The 17849-nt window shown below is 37.7% G+C and overlaps 1 protein-coding gene across 1 annotated transcript in view; it reads left to right on the top strand.

Moving 5' to 3' along the window:
- ANGPT1 (angiopoietin 1) overlaps positions 1–17476 on the top strand; it is a gene marked incomplete at its 3' end in the record, with an annotated part of 112364 nt that extends 94888 nt beyond the window's left edge. The window contains exons 6-7 of the mRNA XM_010080581.1: positions 2337–2438; positions 17310–17476. Of these exons, the coding sequence (XP_010078883.1) occupies positions 2337–2438; positions 17310–17476 (269 nt within the window). The remainder of the gene's footprint in view (positions 1–2336; positions 2439–17309) is intronic.
- Between the last annotated feature and the right edge of the window lie 373 nt (positions 17477–17849).

Here is a 17849-nt window from a genome sequence, read left to right on the forward strand (position 1 = left end):
CGTTCTGCTGGTGGAGTTCCTACCATATTGGTGCCGATGGTCCCTCTGAGCATATCTGACAGAATTTTAACGCATTAAATACATGCTAGCCCCATATACTGTGGAGACTGTTGTCCCAACATGGTTACCTTCAGGCTTGGTTTCTGCACCGCAGATACACATTCCTTGAATCTCAAATGGCTGGTCTTGATCTTTTAGCTCCATGTCAACAGTGTAGACTTGTGATGTCTTAGTGTGTATGCACTTAAAATGCAGTATGTGCTAATCCCCCTCCTTTTGTTTACTTTAAAATTGTCTGATCTCTAAATTATTATTATGAAGTTTATAATAATATAGTCTACAAGGTTGAAATATGTATAAAGAATCTCATAGATGTCTTTTAGTAGCTTGAGTATTTTTACACATGCATTTAAGGAAAGGCAAGATTGCAATGCTTTGGATGGTCTTTTCATCCAGGGTTTTTTACTGACAATAAACTCAGAATCTAAAGATGCATATAAAATCAAAGTCACTTTTCTTCTTCCTTTTTTTTTTCTGGTAGAGGGTTAAAAGTCAGAACATGTTAAAAGGTGTTTAATGGCTGAGTGCCTTGACCTTGTCTGGGACAGAAGCCAGTCTAGGACATTTGTTGGCTAGAGCTAAGCACAATGAACATCTTTAATCAGCTTGGCACTCCTGTTAATGTGGCAGGTGTTTGTGTCTACCGCCGTGGAGAGTGCCAGACCACACAGTGATGGCTAGTGAATAATGTGCTGCTGTTAACCTTTCTTTCACTGTGCTGTTTTCTCTTTTGGTTTGTTATATTGTTCAGAAAATGTCAAAGTCTTTTTGTGGGTATTTTGTATTTTAGCATGAAAACCCCGTCATTTGTGTGTGTCCTTAAAATGAGAGTCTTAATACAGTTGAGGATTTAATGTTTTAAAAATTGGCAGTGGATTCATGGGAGCTTGAAATGACTTAAAAGGAAAGTGAATCCATCATTTAGAAATTCTCACTGTAAATCAGACTAAAAAAATTAAATCCTGTAGATAAGTGTTTTGACTCACAGTGTCTTCCCTGAAGGAGGAACAGGGCCAAAAATGTTTGTCTAGCAAATTGTGGGTTTTCTTGTGGTTACCCTAAATCAAGTTCACATGTTAGCACTGTTTGGTGTTCTGTTTCCTTCCTGTACCTACACAGGGACTTCCCTCGGCATGCCTGGAGCAAATTAAAACAAAGGCACTCGCACAGGATTACTGTGACAATGCTTATAAATAGGAAAGATTTGGAATTGATTTGCCTGAGGGACAATTTTTTATTTAATTGAATTGGACAGTAACCTTCAGTTTGGCAAAACAATTTAAATCTTTAAATTACCAACCAGTGCTGAATGGATTGACTCTTGATGCGAATGCCAAAAGCTAAGCTGGTGGCTGACACCTCTTCAACCCTCTTACTTAAAAAGAGGGATGTAACTATTCAAGAGCACAGACATAAGAAATTTAAGATAGTTGCAGTGCTAATATGCAATGGATGAGTACACGGGAATGAAAATCAGCAACATTTTCTTGAATGAGTAGCACTGAGAAACTTAGGTCTTAAAATGAAGAGTCATACAAAAATTGTTACATTATCCTTAATATATCAAATCTCAGTATCTAAGCTAGAATTTTATTAGTGCAATGGTGGCAAGGTAAGAACTGACATGTTCTGGATAGGTCTTAACTTCTGAGCTTGTCCCACAGACCTCTGTTCTTGAGCTTGTTTATGTCCTCTGTCAGCTGTAAAGCAGCTTAGGCTGAGATCAGCTGTTTCTCTTCTGGGACAATACCTGGCATACTGTAGGTAATATCACAATACAGAGCAAAACAGAACAAGCTAATCTGTGCTACATTTTGGACTACTTAAATTACTATTTCTGTAAGAATTCCTAAAGATTCTTTCTTACTCAGAGTGACACTCTGCTGAAAGCTATAGAAAACATTATTATCACAGAACAAAATGCTCGTTTGTTCAGAGGAAGGGAGTGATTTCAGGGGCACTGCAAAGAAAACAGAAAAGCAGCATGGAGGGATGTGAAGAGGAAAGCTGAGGAAGCAGAGGGGGATAGTGGGCAGATGCTCTTGGGTAATGGGCTGAAAGAATGGGAGACACTACTGGGAGAATGACATTCAACATGAGCAGATCTCTGGTTGTAATCAAGCAATTGAGGGTAGAGCATAGGGCATGAATCCATAGGAAAATAGGCTTCCTTAGTTCTGTTATTCACAAATATTTCTTTCCCCCATAAGATGACATGATTCCAAGGCAAGTTTGTTTTATTGTTTTTTGTTCTTTTTTTTTTAATTACTGCATAGGTCTTTTGCAATATGGAAGTTGCTGGAGGAGGATGGACAGTTATACAACATCGAGAAGATGGGAGTCTGGATTTTCAAAAGAGCTGGAAAGAATACAAAATGGTAAGGTGAAAAATGTGGAAAAACTGTACAGTTCATGGAAGTGTTAGATTTCAAATAGTACTTATTTTCTTAATTAGTTCTGCCTATAGCGATGTGGTGTGGTCCTGCAGTCTTTTATGAGCTACCTTTTGTCATGTCTCTTACTTTCTAAAATCACAATATTTTTACTCAAATTGTTGAGTATTTTTTCCCATGACTTAGGGTTTCTCTGCAAATCAAGCTAATGTACTGAAAATGTTGATACTTCAAAAAGGATTAAAATAAAACAAATAACTTACCAAATTACAGATGACGTGACTTCAGCAGGCTATTTTCTCTTTGCCAACTCAAAAAAAATTTCTCTGATCTAAATAACTTCTGATATTTTCATTCACTGCCTGAACAAACTTTCTGACAGAGCTCCTTTTTCTGGGTCCTGGAGGACTGGCTTGGATATCAATGACATTCCCATTGAAGTTTTCAGAACTATGTTATTGGCCCGGAAGAGGAAAATTTTTTTTCCAAGTTCTCAAAAAGCACTAAATGAAGGGATTATTTAAAATCTTTAAAAATAAAAGCAAGTTCAGTTCAGTAAAAATGTCTACGGGAAAAACTTCTGTTACAGAACTTACAATTTCAGAAATAAATATAGTATCTGGTTATTGAATGAAAATTTCATTTGGGATTTTTGGTGAATAATAAAATCACAAAATGGTTTGGGTTGGAAGGGACCTTAAAGATCATCTAGTTCCAATCCACTGCCAGGGGCAGGGACACCTCCCACTAGCCCAGGTTGCTGAAAGTCCCATCCAACCTGGTGTTGAACCCTTATTGGCTGTTCCAGTTTTAGGATGCCATTGCACATTTTCTCTGACTCTAAACTGGGATCCTTACAGCAGGTAGCTTGGAAAGGGAGTACAGGGAGTATTTTCTGCAACATGAGTAACAGCACCTCTGGGTTACAGGAGTCGTCTGGCACCAATTCACTCTGCAGACAAACTGAGGCAATCATTGTCTTTGACTGAATTTCATGCTGGTGCCTTCAGCTTACATGGAAATACTTCAATTCCTGTTCTGTACATTTTTCAGACACCAACACAGGAAACAGTTTAAGAGACAGATAAAGTAGTCATGAATCTTTTGAAAGTAGGATATGTACGATTCCATACATACCTACATACATTGCCGCAAAGTCAGTGATACTGCAGTAACAGTGGCACTAATTTTTTCTCCCTGTTCTTTTGGCTCTATTTCCATTGGCATCCAATCTCCACTATGGTAAATAAAGTTACACTTTCTTTGGTATTTAAAACAATAGGTAATGAATGCAAAACCTTCTGCACAGATTCATTGTTATGCAAGACTGGTTATGCCATCTTTTTCCTTAGTGGCATATGTGCTTACCAGTATCATTCAGTTTTGTTATTAGTCTTATGCCATGCAATGTAATTTGTGCTTTTGCTTCTGAGAACTTACTACTGACTATGAAATCTCTTGGGCCGTTTCAGTTTTGTACATTCAACTGAAAGAAATTCAGAGGAAATCCTGTGTGTTGATCCTCCCATTCTTTTCTTATCAGTACCTATTTACTGCATCTGTTCTTTCACATTTTTCGATGGATTTTCCATTATATTATTTGTTGCTTATCAAAAAAATTAGAAGTGGAGCAACAAATAATTTCTTTAACAAGAGCAGCTAAGATCACCCTGAAGCAGGTTTCAGCCATTTTTCATATTTCCCTGCCTGAGGAGGGAATGTAAAATATTATTAGATTTTGACCTCTAGAAGGAGAATATAATTTAAAAAAAAATTGCTTACCGTCTGATCGACTTTTAGAAGGAGGGGTTTTCACAAGCTTACTTTCTAAGACTCATTTTCAATCTTTTTTTTTAGGCAGTCATTAGAAATAATCAAATACAAACAAATAATTAGCTCATGTACTAACTTGGTTATCAAGACTTCTTGCTCAAATTCCAGCTTTTCAGTTCTTGGATTAATGTAACTTTCCCAGTCACTGTCTCCATTTTTGCCAAATTAGGTGATGGAGTATTGGATTGCCTATTCTTTTAGCATGTCTAGTTAAATAATTCCCATGAATTTCACACAAGTTATTCTACACTCAATAGCCCAACATTCAATATCGATTTCCTAGGGGCCCTTTTGGGGGTCAAATCTATTGGGGGCTTCCTCAGACCTTTAAAATTATTTTCTTGCTTTCTGTCATTGGAGAAAATCTCTCAACAGGTATTTGAAATTACGTGCCTTGGCCAGCCCACAACAATAGTTTTCCTAGCCAGATTTTTTCCCCGCATGTCAGTATTTAATTGTACTGCATGCCTTTATTGCTACAGTATTGATATTTTCCTTTCTCTGATGAAAGCAAGCTATCACTTTTTTTAATCATTCGTTATGTCATGAGCCAGATTAGGATCACTTGTACATATTAGACTCACAGCTGAATTTCTAAGCTTTATGGCAACCATATCCCCTCTTCATGACCAGCAGATGATTTTTCTTTTGGTTTTTTGAAGCAAGAATTAAGTTCTTCGGTAAATTCCACACCCCCTTAATCTCATGTTCCTGATTAACATCTAAGAGTCCAACACCAGTTCAGTGTTTAAAACAGGTCTGCTGCCAGCTTATCTCGGAAGTCATCAGTAGAATTTGTGCTGAAAAGCACATCTAGAAAATCACTTCCATTTCTGTTGGGGTTTCTTCTTTTTCTTTTCTCCGTAAGGCTGTTGGGTCAAATTGATGGCTAGCTCCGTAGTGGCAATACGGTGCGATGCCAGAGCAGGATAACTTGTGCTCTTCCATGGTTTAGATTCTGCAGCACACTGAGAGCCAGACCACAGAGATGGTTCCCAGAACTTTCTCAGGAAGTATTTCTGGATGCAGCACGAGTGGGCATTTACATTACATTATCTGGAATAATCTGATTTCCCTCTGAGACTCAGTAAATTATAACTAGTTTAACAAGTCTGGTGATCCATGTCTTCTGCTTGCCTAAAAGACAGCCAACCACCCCTTCAGACTGATCGTCTTTGATTTCCTTCTAGGCATGGTGTTTAGCCTTTTTGATCTACTTCCTACAGTTCACCTCTGTAAGCAAGCTCCAGTTTGGACGTAGGTCTCACCCGTTTCCTGAAAAACCTTCTAGTTTGTGATGATCAGGTTGCTGGTCTCCTCATGTTTTCACCTCACCAGTCCTTGCAAGTCTCACAGGCTGCATGTTGTGTATTTGGGCATCTAGATCTACCTGAATTATTCATAACAAGAGCTACCGTTCCAACAAAGGTTTCATTTCTTGGTACCATTTTTCAGGTCATTCTGAAAACTTCCTTGAGTTACTTACATTTAATTTTTATTTGCAAAATGTCCAGATCCTTTTGTAAAATGTGGTCTCCTAATTGCTTTTATGGTCTCCATCTGGTTTGAGTCTTATTGTAATTTATCTTGTGAAAGTTTCAGTTCCAGTATTCAGTTTTGTTATCAGTCCTTTTCTTTACCTTTCCTGTCTCTAATTTTTTTTTTTTTTTTTTTTTTTTTTGTTCCACATCGCTTCAGTAGCAATACTAACTTACACTTTTTCTCTTTTTCAAGATAGGTCTTCACAATTAATATTGTTTTTGACCTGAGCAAAGAGGCAAAATCTTAAGCTGTTGTACTGTTCCGTTTTGGAACATTAATAGATGATGGATATTTCTCTGATACAGTTTTGTCCATTTACAAAGATTGTGCAGATCCTTTTTTTCTCCCCAAACACTTGAAGAATCAAACAACTACAGACAGAGCTCCAACCCCTTTCTGTCACATTAGATTATTATGATCATCACTTTCTTTTTGAAGTGACAGGCTAACTGCTTACAAAGCAACGCAACAAGGCGCATTTTTAAATCGTTTGTGTAAGGTTCGTGGTTCTTGTTCCACTATTTTAATGGAAAACAACTTCAGATGTGTTTTTTTTTTTGAAAAACACAAATTACATAAACCATATGGCTTGACTGAGGATAATATTCTTGACAGAAAAAAGCAAATTTGCTTATAATTTGAATGCTCATATTGTGGAAACAATATCTTTCATAAGTCTTGATTTTGTTAAAGCCAGCTATTCTAAATTAATTTTAAATCCTTTTCTGGATTATAACTGTTTAAACTATGTTATGCATTGACATGGCCACAAAATCTTCACATTTCTTGCATTCACAGTTGTCTTGATATTATTGATCCATTCCCTGTATTCCTCTGTTCTTTGAAAGAGCACTCAAATGCTAAAGATGATAAGTGCTCTTTCTGTGACTATGCCACGTTAAATGAGTTTTTCCAAAGCTCATTTTTTGGATCTTCATTCATGCTAAATTTTTCCCTTTAGACTAAAGAAAAGTAATTGTTGGGAGCTCAAAAGTATATTCCACTGCAAACATATGGTGCAGCTCCCTGGGTTCCCAGGATGTCGGGTACTGCAATGGCTGTTGAAGCTAACTTCACCTAACTTCTCTCAAGGAGATTTAGAAAAATGCTGCTGTTGCTCACAGGAATTAAAACACTCATCAGCTTTTTTAGATAACTATTTGTAATTTTGACAGGGATTTAAAATTAGGAAACTTTTATTGTCATGTGGAAAATGTACATACACAAACTAGCTAGAGATCCCTAGCTACCAGCAGGCCTGTGCTTTTATGACAGTAAAAGGTTTCCTCTATTAATTTTTGCTTGAGCTATATTCAAGTAATCTATTTTTTGGCCACAAACAGTAACTAAAAGAAAGCAACAAAATATTACATTTAATGTACATGTGGTCAGATACATAAACCTTAAAAGTATGATTGTTGATTGATCTCATATGGACATAAATTTTCATCTTCACTGTTACTGCCCCCAAATGGTTTGGCTATGAAGGACCACTCCAAAGGCAAAGATAGACAGCTGCTTTTGATAATTAGCTAATTGGATTTTTAGTAAGAGCTGGTGTCTTCCTTCCAACAAGAGTTTTTGAGTTTCTGTGTTCTGCACGGGAGGGATCCAGTGCATTGGGATCCTGCTCCTATTTTATTCAACTCCTCCTTTCACAACTCCTGGGTCATACCTGTACCAGCATATTGAGCAGGGCCATGGCCTGTATGCGAACACAGTCTGGTGACACAAGATCCTCATCACTAAACTTTAGCGGAGTTTTGGTTTGACCCCAGTAAAATTCTATAAATACCGGCCAAGCATCTAGAGGTAACGGGCCATTCTCCAATGGCACTTTGCAGGGGCTGCCTGGTTTGCAGGACTGAGCAGCTTTTACTGCTGGTACAGAAGTTATTCTGGTTTGCTTTCTTTGGCTTAGCAGAGCCGTAGGGCTGTTCAGAACACTCTTCCCAGCTTCTCCTTCCCCCTGTGGCTTAATGAAATAGTTCTGAGGGAAAGAATTGTTGGTTCAGAGAACAAGGCATTTGGAAGATAACCTGGGAAGAAGGAAGGAATACAGAAAGTTTTGTGGAAGGAGGAAAGCCTTCATAGCTCTATCTGTACTGCATCCATCCATCCAGCTGGCTAGCTGGAGCTACATCCCAGACTTCTGCACTCCTTCTGCAGAAACAGCTCCGAGTTCTTTCCCTGTCAGTAGTGTGAAGAATTTTATCAAGTGCCTTGCAATATCAGCATGGTCCTTCCTGCAAAAATGAAGGATTTGAGGCCAGGATGGACCTGTGAGAAAGGTGAGAAGTAGGGAACGCATGTCCTTGGAAAAGACAGAAGGCATGGTGCTTCCGTGCTTTACAAACGAGACAGGTTGGGAGTAGTGGTAGTGCTGAATTATCACGTTGCATGAATAAGCTTATGAGAGTGAGTTATGAGTACAAGGGGATAAAATAGACATGCTTCAGGCATGAATAATTTTGTAACATATAGTCACAAATATATTTCTTATGATAGTACGCTTCAAAGTCTTAAGATGCTTACATCTGAAAAAAATAATTCAAGGGACTGGCACAGATGACATGGAAGTAATTTATTTCTTTCAAACATTTACCAAATAATTTGGATATAAGGAAATGATTTTTGGTGACTGGAATGTGTATTACGATATTGCGTGAGTAAGGCCTTTCATGGAGACCCACTCTTCTGTGATAAAGAATGACATGTCATGGTAGTTTAATAAAAAGTCGCTTTTGGCTGCAACTATTACTCAGATAATTTCATTTTCATCAGTGCTATAAAAAGAGCCATCATGTTTTCTGCTTTTCCTGAGGTCTAAATCCAACATGTCCAGTGGAGATAAACGTGATATCAAAGTGGTAAGAGACCATATTCAGTTTTTGTGAAAACAGTCATGAAACTATTCTGGTCCTGACCAAAGCTTAATCTACAGTGTGCATTTGAACAGTGTGATCTCAGTGAGAAAGAATGAAACAATATTTGTTTCAGAGGGATTTGGATCACCAGACTGGGCACCACAGAAGATGTTACCACACAAGAAAGCATCTTCTTTATTTTGGGAAATATTTTTGGATGTAAAATGAAACACTGTTTTGTGTTGGAGCACAGTTGTGTTTTCAATGTGTTATACCCAGCACAGTCTTACCTATGCAGACATTTCTGGATAACATCGGTGCTGACACGTGGCTATACACTTGCGCCTACTCTGCCACCAGTGCTTCACTTTAACACCTTTGGTATATACCGATAAGACTCGGTGTCTTCCAAAGGCTGTTAATATAGCCATGTCAGGCATTCCCTACATGTAAAACTTAATAAACTTTATGTAATGATATCACGATTCAGTTTAATTACGAGAACAGCCTGTAGCAGAGCACCATGAGAAAAGTTAATGTTATAAGAGAAACTTCCTAAGCAAAAGATGTAAATGCTATTTCACAAGAGCCAGGTGAGATTTTGAGCGTTTTTTTTAAATTAGTGATTTGAACATTCAGTAGAATTGTAGCAGAGTTGTGTGCTCTCATCAGGAACAGCTTTCTCTTTGGGGAGGAGCATTTCCTGCCTGATCTGTTCCATTTGGGACTCACCGGAGCAGCCCTTCACTTTGGGGCTTGTATCAAATTAGCACTCTAACTGTTTGACTCTGGTGTCTTCTATTCTTGGTCAGCTATTTGGTGCAGCAGCTGAGCCCAAGCAAGAGAGAAAGGAGCAACCCATAAATAAGACTGATGTTTGGTGTATTTAGATGGATTATGAGTCTGAGATTCACGTACCGATCATTTGATGGTTGGTCTTTCCTTTTTCCATCTATGCTTCTTGTCATTTGCATCTTTGCTATTTAGGATGAATGGGTATCTTTTGGAAAAAAAAAAAAAAAAAAAAAGAGAGAGAGAGAGAATTAAGTACTACTTCAAAAAGTTCTTTCTCTTTGCCAGAAGAGAAAAAAGTACTTTTTATTTTTTAGATTTTGAAATTTTAGACCTAAACCACAAAACAGACAGTTGTCTTAATCTCCCAAATCATCTTTTTTAGAATAAAATATTGAGTTTTCTGTTCTTTAAAAAATACCCACCTCCCTGGGATTCACTTACTAGGAGTGGCACTAAGTGTCGGTATATTCCCAGGATCCACTTGTCCTAGAGTGAAGAAGGTGGTTTGGGGGAGAGGCTCTCACTGTAATTTGTCTCAGTAGGAAATACGCTCCTGTTTTCAGTTAAACAGTAAGGAAGTGTTGTGGTTTTAATGCAGCCAGTGACAAAATATCAAGCAGCCACTCTCTCACCCTCCTACACGCCAGGGAATGAAGGAGAGATTCAGAGGGATGAAGGTAAGGAGACGCATGGGTTAAGATAAAACCAATTTAATAATTTAAATAAAATAAAATTAAAGATAATGATGATGTTAATAATAATAGACAAATGAGTGATACACAGTGCAGTTGCTCACTACCCGCTGAGCAAGGCCCAACCTGGTCCTGGCTAACAATCCCAGAGTGGAGGAAGTCACAAAACTGCTATCCCAGAAGAGAGAGAGCCCAAGGCTCCAGGCAGACCCTCATGATACACTAGGCTTTACGTTGCATGATATGGATTATACCATTGGACAATTTGGGCCTTAATCCTAAACCTGAGCTCAAATCCTAAACCATTGCCCCAGCTGTGCTCCCTCCTAGCTTCTTGTGCTAGTGTGCCTGAGGAAGATGCACTGGTGGTTGTATATGTGTCACTGTGGGAAACTGAGCTGTTTGGGGCCAATTCACCTCGCCAGAGGTAACGTTAGTGTAAGGTTTGCACCTCAAACCTGGATTCTGTCGCTGTGGTTCTTCCTCATCAGGAAGTCTGCTACTATTGATGCTCTGTGTGTTTGAAAAGGAAAAAGAAAAAATTGAACCTAGCTGTGGTTTGTCTATTGATATGTTTGGTCTAGAATGAAGTCCAACAGCCTGAATTTCTACAGGATGTGCACAAGATTTTGAGACAGACTTTTCAAACTTGGAATGATTATACAGGCATTTAGTTCTTTATTTAAACTGACAATTGCTTAGTTTTTGTTTTAGTCTTTTGAGAAGGTACCTCTGGCTTCAATCTAAACATATTTTTAAAACCTGCCACCAAATATTTGTTAGTGATTCATAGAAATAATTCTGAATATTTAGCACTATTTTATCATATTCTTTTAACTTAATATTACTTAACACATTTGTTCCCTGGGGAAATTGAAGTAATTTCTGTAGACCACATTTTTATTTCAAATAATGCAATGGATAATTTAATGTGATGGAAATTAAGAAGTATACTGGCTTTTTTAGAAAGTATCTTCTTAAACAAAATCCATTCCACATTCTCAGTGAAGGCAAAAGCAGCTGAATGTTCTTTATGGCTTCTGGGAAGACACTGTTGCTGTAAACCACTGAATTATTATCTGCTTTATTCAGTGAATTGTCTGACAGGAGATGAACCCATAGGATATATTGACTGTGTCTGGTTTCAATTTTGTTTTGTCTATAAAAAGTCAGAGCTTCCTATGAGCATTATCAGACAAAATAAATAAAGTAAGAGAGATAATTGTTTAATGAACTTGGAGTAACATGATTCAAGCAGAATACCCCCATAGATTTTGCCAAAGCTAATAAAACTCTTTTGCACCCTACTTATTATTTTTGAATAAGTATCAACTCTGTAAATTCTTAAGGTCATTTTTAAAACCAGTATTGAATTCCATTTCTTTGTACTCATGACAGCTTTAGTAGTTTTGACTCTGTTAATCATCACACAATTGGAAATGAACTGATGTAGAACCTGGATGTCATCTAGAGCAAATTTTGTAAAATCATGTGTTTTTGTCTGTGATTCCTGGTTCTAAGTACTTTAATGCATACAAAAGGTCAAGTTACTATTTATTTTTTTTTTTTACATAACAGTTGGACACTGTGTCAGAATTTGCACAATTTACTATGTAGTTATAGGCATGAAGAACCAGAAAACTCCTTTGCTTCATCTTAGTACACAAATGGGATTCAAACTGTCAGTAAGGTTCTATATTGTGTCATTTCTTTGCTCTGAAAGCAAGTGTTATTAGGTCTACAAGAACAATCTTTTCTAGATGTAATACAAAACCCCCAATTTCATTAATTGGTTGTGATTTTAATGTCTTTTGAACTGACTTATTTCAGATCCCACTTTGACAAAACATGACCTTAATACAATTTTCAGCAGCAGAAATATAAATATTTCCCATTTGTGAACAATAAAATGAAACACTAAAAAAATCTATGCTTGCTCAGTGCAAAGATTTGTATATCCTGTCTGTGGCTAGTAGTGGACAGTTAAGAAAGCATATCATGATAATGTGACCATGTGTCCCTGCTATATTCTCCCAACTTCCATAGAGTGTTGATGCAGAAAATGTAGAACTCGGAAAGCTTTTGGAAATTTCTGCCCTTACCTTCTTACATTAAGCACTGTTTTGGGAATTTAAAGCCTCTGATTTGCCAGTCACCCCAAAAAGTTACGTGAATTTCAAAGGAAAAGGAAAATTAGAATTTTTGGAATAAAAGTAAAGCTTAAAGAATTAATCCCTCTACTTGGAAACGTATAATGAACAAAATATAGAAAGCTAATGACAAAATAGTGCCTCTTAGTAATTTAAAATGCAATTTTGGAACAGTGCTTATGACCCACTGCTTTTCAGAGGGAGTTAAAATGTAGTTAAGTACAAACACATTCATGAAATACAGATGTTAATCTCCCTAGTAAATCGATAGCTGAAGATGGTCAACTCATGTACTGCCTTGAGTTTAAGTACAAAACTTTAACAAATAATTCTGGAAGTATTTGCTATAGCAATACGAATACAAGAAACAATGAGTATGTTTGTGTACTGGGAAACAAACACATTTAATGATGTTAACTTTTAAAATTTAACGGTATACCCTAAGGTATTCTCAAAACCAAACTCCTTGTCCATGGAAGATGACAAGCACAGTCTTGGGCAAGGCTGAAGGCATCTAATCACATGGGACAAGTGACAGGACAAGAGGAAATAGCCTCAAGTTGCACCAGGGGAGGTTTAGGTTGGATAGGAGAAAAAATTTCTTCGCTGAAAGAGTGCTCAGGCGTTGGAACAGGCTGCCCAGGGCAGTGGTGGAGTCACCATCCCTGGAGGGGGTCAAGAAATGTGTAGATGTGGTGCTTGGGGACATGGGTTAGTGGGTTGGGTGGTGTTGGGTTGATGGTTGGACTTGATGATCCTTGAGGTCTTTTCCAACATTAATGATTCTGTGGGACCCCACAGATTTGAGCAGCAGTATAAACATAAATGTTCTGTTCACTGAAATTCTTGGATTTCATTACTGAACAATTACTGAATTGTCTAACAGCAGCAAAATTAGTGAGGTGTGCTTTTCTGTGGACTTTTGTCCTGTGCCCCACATAGAAGTCCCATTCTCGTCACTGATAATCTCCTGAATCCCTATTATTTCCTAAGATTCTCTTTGGCAATAGCTTGGGTTCCCCTTTTCTGTCCCTCAAATCTCTCCCAGATGTCTAAGGGGCCTCCAAGGCAATACCTGCTCAGCATCCGTGCTTGGCTGGCTGCTCGGTACCTGCTGGTAGGCAATGAGAACAGGCAACTGCAGAGCTTCTACTTCAGCGTTTCTCCCAGCAGCAAGTCAGCCCAGACACAAGTTTTCCTGAAACCTTGTTGAACTTCAAGTTTGTGTGATTTTTACTAAAATACAAGGCAGGTGGGCATAACACTTGTGCAAGCTTGTTTCCTTTTCTGGCTGACGAAAAAAAAAAGTTTGTATTTGAAGATAAAATTCTGAAATTTGAAGGCTAAAGATCCTGAAGGCAAAAGAAACTGGCACAATTGTTTTCTTTGCCATCCTCAGAGTTGGGAATGGAAACAAAAAGCTAAATCAGGTTTTTCAGGGTTTTTTGGCTAATAACGTGTCATTTCTGCACACAAAAGCTTACATATCTTGTCAAAGTAGCAGTTCTTGTAGCAGCTACAGTCTAAGTGGGATACAAACAAGGAAAGCTGTGTAGTTATTAAGCCAGCCAAAGCATCTGGAAAAACCAGCAAGCATGCAAATCTTTCCTCAGGTCTGAAATAGAGGCAGCACACTGCAGACTAAATACAGGTTGGGAGCAGTTGAGTTTGGCATAATAAAATTATCCTTGAAGAAATTGTTCCCAACTCTGTGCTTAACAGAAACGTACTGCTCCTCGCTGGTTTAGAGCTATGAGAGCTTTGAGTGCCTGTTTGTTTGTTTATTTCTTTTTCCAGCTGTATTAGGTGTTTAATAAAATACACTCCTACTCCTTAGGAATGTTTGTTGCTTCAGAGATATGTTTTATATTCCAATTCTTTCCTTGGTTTTCTTTCCATAAGAGGAAGGAGTTTGAAAATAAGTTGTTTCTGGCAAGGAAAAAAAACAAACAAAACCCACAATTATTCTTAGTGTAGGCATTTCTGATCTGAGTTTCAGTATTGTAGCTCCTTATAATAGGATTCAGTATTTTGTAACTAACGTGGTGGCTTTCCTCAGAATTTTTTGTATTCTTTTTTATATTCCTTCTGTTCCCTTTTGCTGCAACTTCATTTCCTCTGGTCAGGAGAGCAAACCACTTAGTGACAGAATTTCATCTTAGTGTAATAACATGTGTGAAAAGGGAGAAGGAAGTGTAAATGTGAAGAAGAAAAATTATTATTATTTCAGAATAATTATATATGGTGTCTGGAGTTTTTATAGAACACACGTGGGAACACATAATGTTAAAAAAGCCACACGTATTACATCCTGGATTGGCTGTAATCTAAATAAGATAAGACAAATAAAATTCAATAGAGTCACAGTTCAAATGGGAGTCCCCTCAGCTTGCCAGCATTGGGAAAAAGGGAGAAGGGGTTTCCTGAAAATCTTGTTTTAAAGGGAGGCAGCTGATAAGAATAGTAATTTATCTTCTATGAATAAGAAACCATGAAGACTGCAAAGAAATGTGCTTTGGCTGGTATCCAAACACCTATGCTCCAGCTTCTGCCTTGGGGATTTGAGGAAGACAAACTGCCTGTTGGGTAGTCACTACAGAGTGTGTTGTCTGTTTGTCTGAGACAAGGAGCAATGACCAGTGGTGAAAGAGGATGTCAGAGACAAACCACTGACATCTCCGGTACGACACCGCCAGAGCTGCTGGGACAGGAGAGACCGTGTGTGACAGTCACAGGGCAGAGCCACAAGGCGAGGAGATGGGAAAGATCAAAGAGATAGAAAACTACAGAAGGGTCTATTAGCTATAGCCAGGGCTTATGGGGGTGAGGAACAAGCTTTTCTATTTTAGGAAGCACGTATGAAGCCAAATACGCGTGTGAATGCGATCCAAGCAGTTAGTGAGAGATACAGGAGCATCATCACGGGAAAGCTTGAGGAGCAGGAGTTCACAGGGGAAAACTGATGTGGTCAAAGCAGAACGTCACCAGTATTAGCTACAACCAGTACTTACAGGGACTTAGTGGGAAATCATCTACTTGAGGAAGAGGATTTAAGGAAATAATGTGCAGGAAAGGAAAAGCCAACCAGTACTATCCTCCCATATTTCAGCTGGAGGCTGCTCGGAGACTCACCACAGACTGCTGAATCTCAGTCTTGCAGACTCAACACTTTGTCCACGGGTATCCCTCGATGGTCTCTTATGCTTATTAGAAACATAAGCTAGTGTACTCAGGTTGGCACAGCCAAACCTGGCATATCTTCTCAGCCCCCAGCATCAGTGAGCACCAAATATCTGCTTAGGCAGTCCAGTTAAAACAAAAATGACTCCTGATTAGGGTGCTTTCTGATGTAATTCCCTGTAGGATCAACAAAAAAATCACTCTTCTTTTTTTTTTTTTTTTTAATCCAGTCGTAAATGTCTAAGCTTCTAAATTTTTAAATGGAGTTTCTTGAGGAGTTTGCAGCTGGTATAGCTCTGCATTGCCTGGGTGAAGTGTGAGCTGCACTGCAGCTTCGCCCAGCTGCCCCGTGGCCCCTGGGGAGGCAGGACTTCATCCCCATAGACACAAACCAGGATTGTTTTATTGTTTGTTTCACAGTTTAGTAAGAAAGGATGAATTTATATCACAGGCAAGAAAATAATCCAGTCTTTAATTTCATTTGATCAGACAATTTTCACAAGGGTCTTCTGAAATACTCCCAGCATATCACTGTACTCAAATCAAGAGAATTCCGGTTCCCATTTTCCCTAGCTTAAGAAATATGTATAAGCATAGTCATGTTGAAATCATTCTTCACAAATGAAGATTATGGTTTAAAATATTTTTTATTTTTTAAAGAGAACAAAAATGGGGTTATGAGTTCCCAGGTACAAACTAATAGTTTATAAAGAAAAATAATTTTAATATATACTAAATTAAATTAATTACACAAAATAAAATGTTAAATTTAGTGTAGCAAAATATTCAATAAAATTTAAACAACTTTAAAAACAGGAAGATGCACAAAAATACAGGTGTAGGAATGCGTTTGAAAACTGGTTATAGTTTTTTATTATTATTGTTTTTCCATGTTTGAAAACTGTATAGTTTGCTTAACTAGAAATCTCAATATATGAAATGTGAGGAGAATTAGGTACCTTAAATATTCTACTGCCGTTGATTTTCAATTCTTAGAAAATAATGTTCCTGTACCCTCTACTGTGCTTTGGATACTCTATAGGAATACTCCTAACTCCTTAGATTGAAGATTTCAAAGCACCAAAACTTATGTAGATATCTTATTTCACCTCAGCAGGGTGAGAAAAAAATAACTTTATAGTAGCCAAAATCTTAGCCAGTATGACGTTTAGCGGACCAAGAGTGAAGTAAATTGTTACAACTGAGGATCACTCACAGAGACACTGTCCTGTCCAGCAAGTCTTCTATACAGACAATTTTAAACAAAAAACCTCCTTCCTTGAGTTGTGGCAGACACTTGACAGCAAAGGCATGGTCCGTTCTTCTTTAGACAGTAGGACACGAGCTGTCATCCACAGCTAACTCAATGCAGTCAATAATCTAGCTGATTTAAACTCTTTTTAACCTGTTACAGTGTTTAGCAGAATCCTGTTTAGGTTCAATTGTCTTAATGATAACTAAGTTTAACACCATATGAAATGTATTCTAGAATATGACTGTGTCCAGTATTCCCATTGAAAGATGTGCAAATACAACACCATACTATTAATATCTCGTAATTGGAAAGTGATTTTCAACTGATAACCTCAACTGTCCTTCCAAGTATCAGTTGAACTGCACAACACTCCTATATGGTACGTATTAGTAGACTCACTTTAGAGACAGTCAAACTGAAGTGCAGAAAGCTTGGGTCAGAAATTGGAACGTATAGGTAAAATGTAATGGTGATTTTATTATTGTTTAAAATTCTACCAATTACAAAAATTACATCTAGCTATTTTGCCAACTTTTTTCTAGGGTTTTGGTAGCCCATCAGGTGAACATTGGCTGGGAAATGAATTTATCTTTGCAATAACAAGTCAGAGGCAATATTCCCTAAGAATTGAATTAATGGACTGGGAAGGAAACCAGGCATATTCACAGTATGACAGATTTCACATAGGAAATGAAAAGCAGAATTACAGGTAAGAATCTATTGAAAATCTTTTGATCCTGCTGGGTGATAAATATTGTTCATTGTTCACTTGTTAAATATGAGAAAGGACAATAGTATGATACTGATTTTCATTGAAAGTGAAAAGAGGGAAAAAATAAAATAAAAATCTGATTTCTCAGTGATGAAATGTTAGAGTAAAACTAACATCTGAAAAGAAGGGATGATCTAGTAATCATGCTGGCTGGTAGAACTGCTAAAAACTGTATAACTTTAAGCAAATCTGAGACCATCAGAACTCAAAACTGACTGAATAGGAAAAGGATGTGGATTCTTTGTTCTGCCTCAGAAGCATAAAACTGAAACAATGGACATGGGAAGAAAGACCAAAATGTCTGATACTT

This window comes from Pterocles gutturalis, unplaced genomic scaffold (assembly GCF_000699245.1).
Source record: "Pterocles gutturalis isolate BGI_N339 unplaced genomic scaffold, ASM69924v1 scaffold21784, whole genome shotgun sequence".
Lineage (NCBI taxonomy): Eukaryota > Metazoa > Chordata > Aves > Pterocliformes > Pteroclidae > Pterocles > Pterocles gutturalis.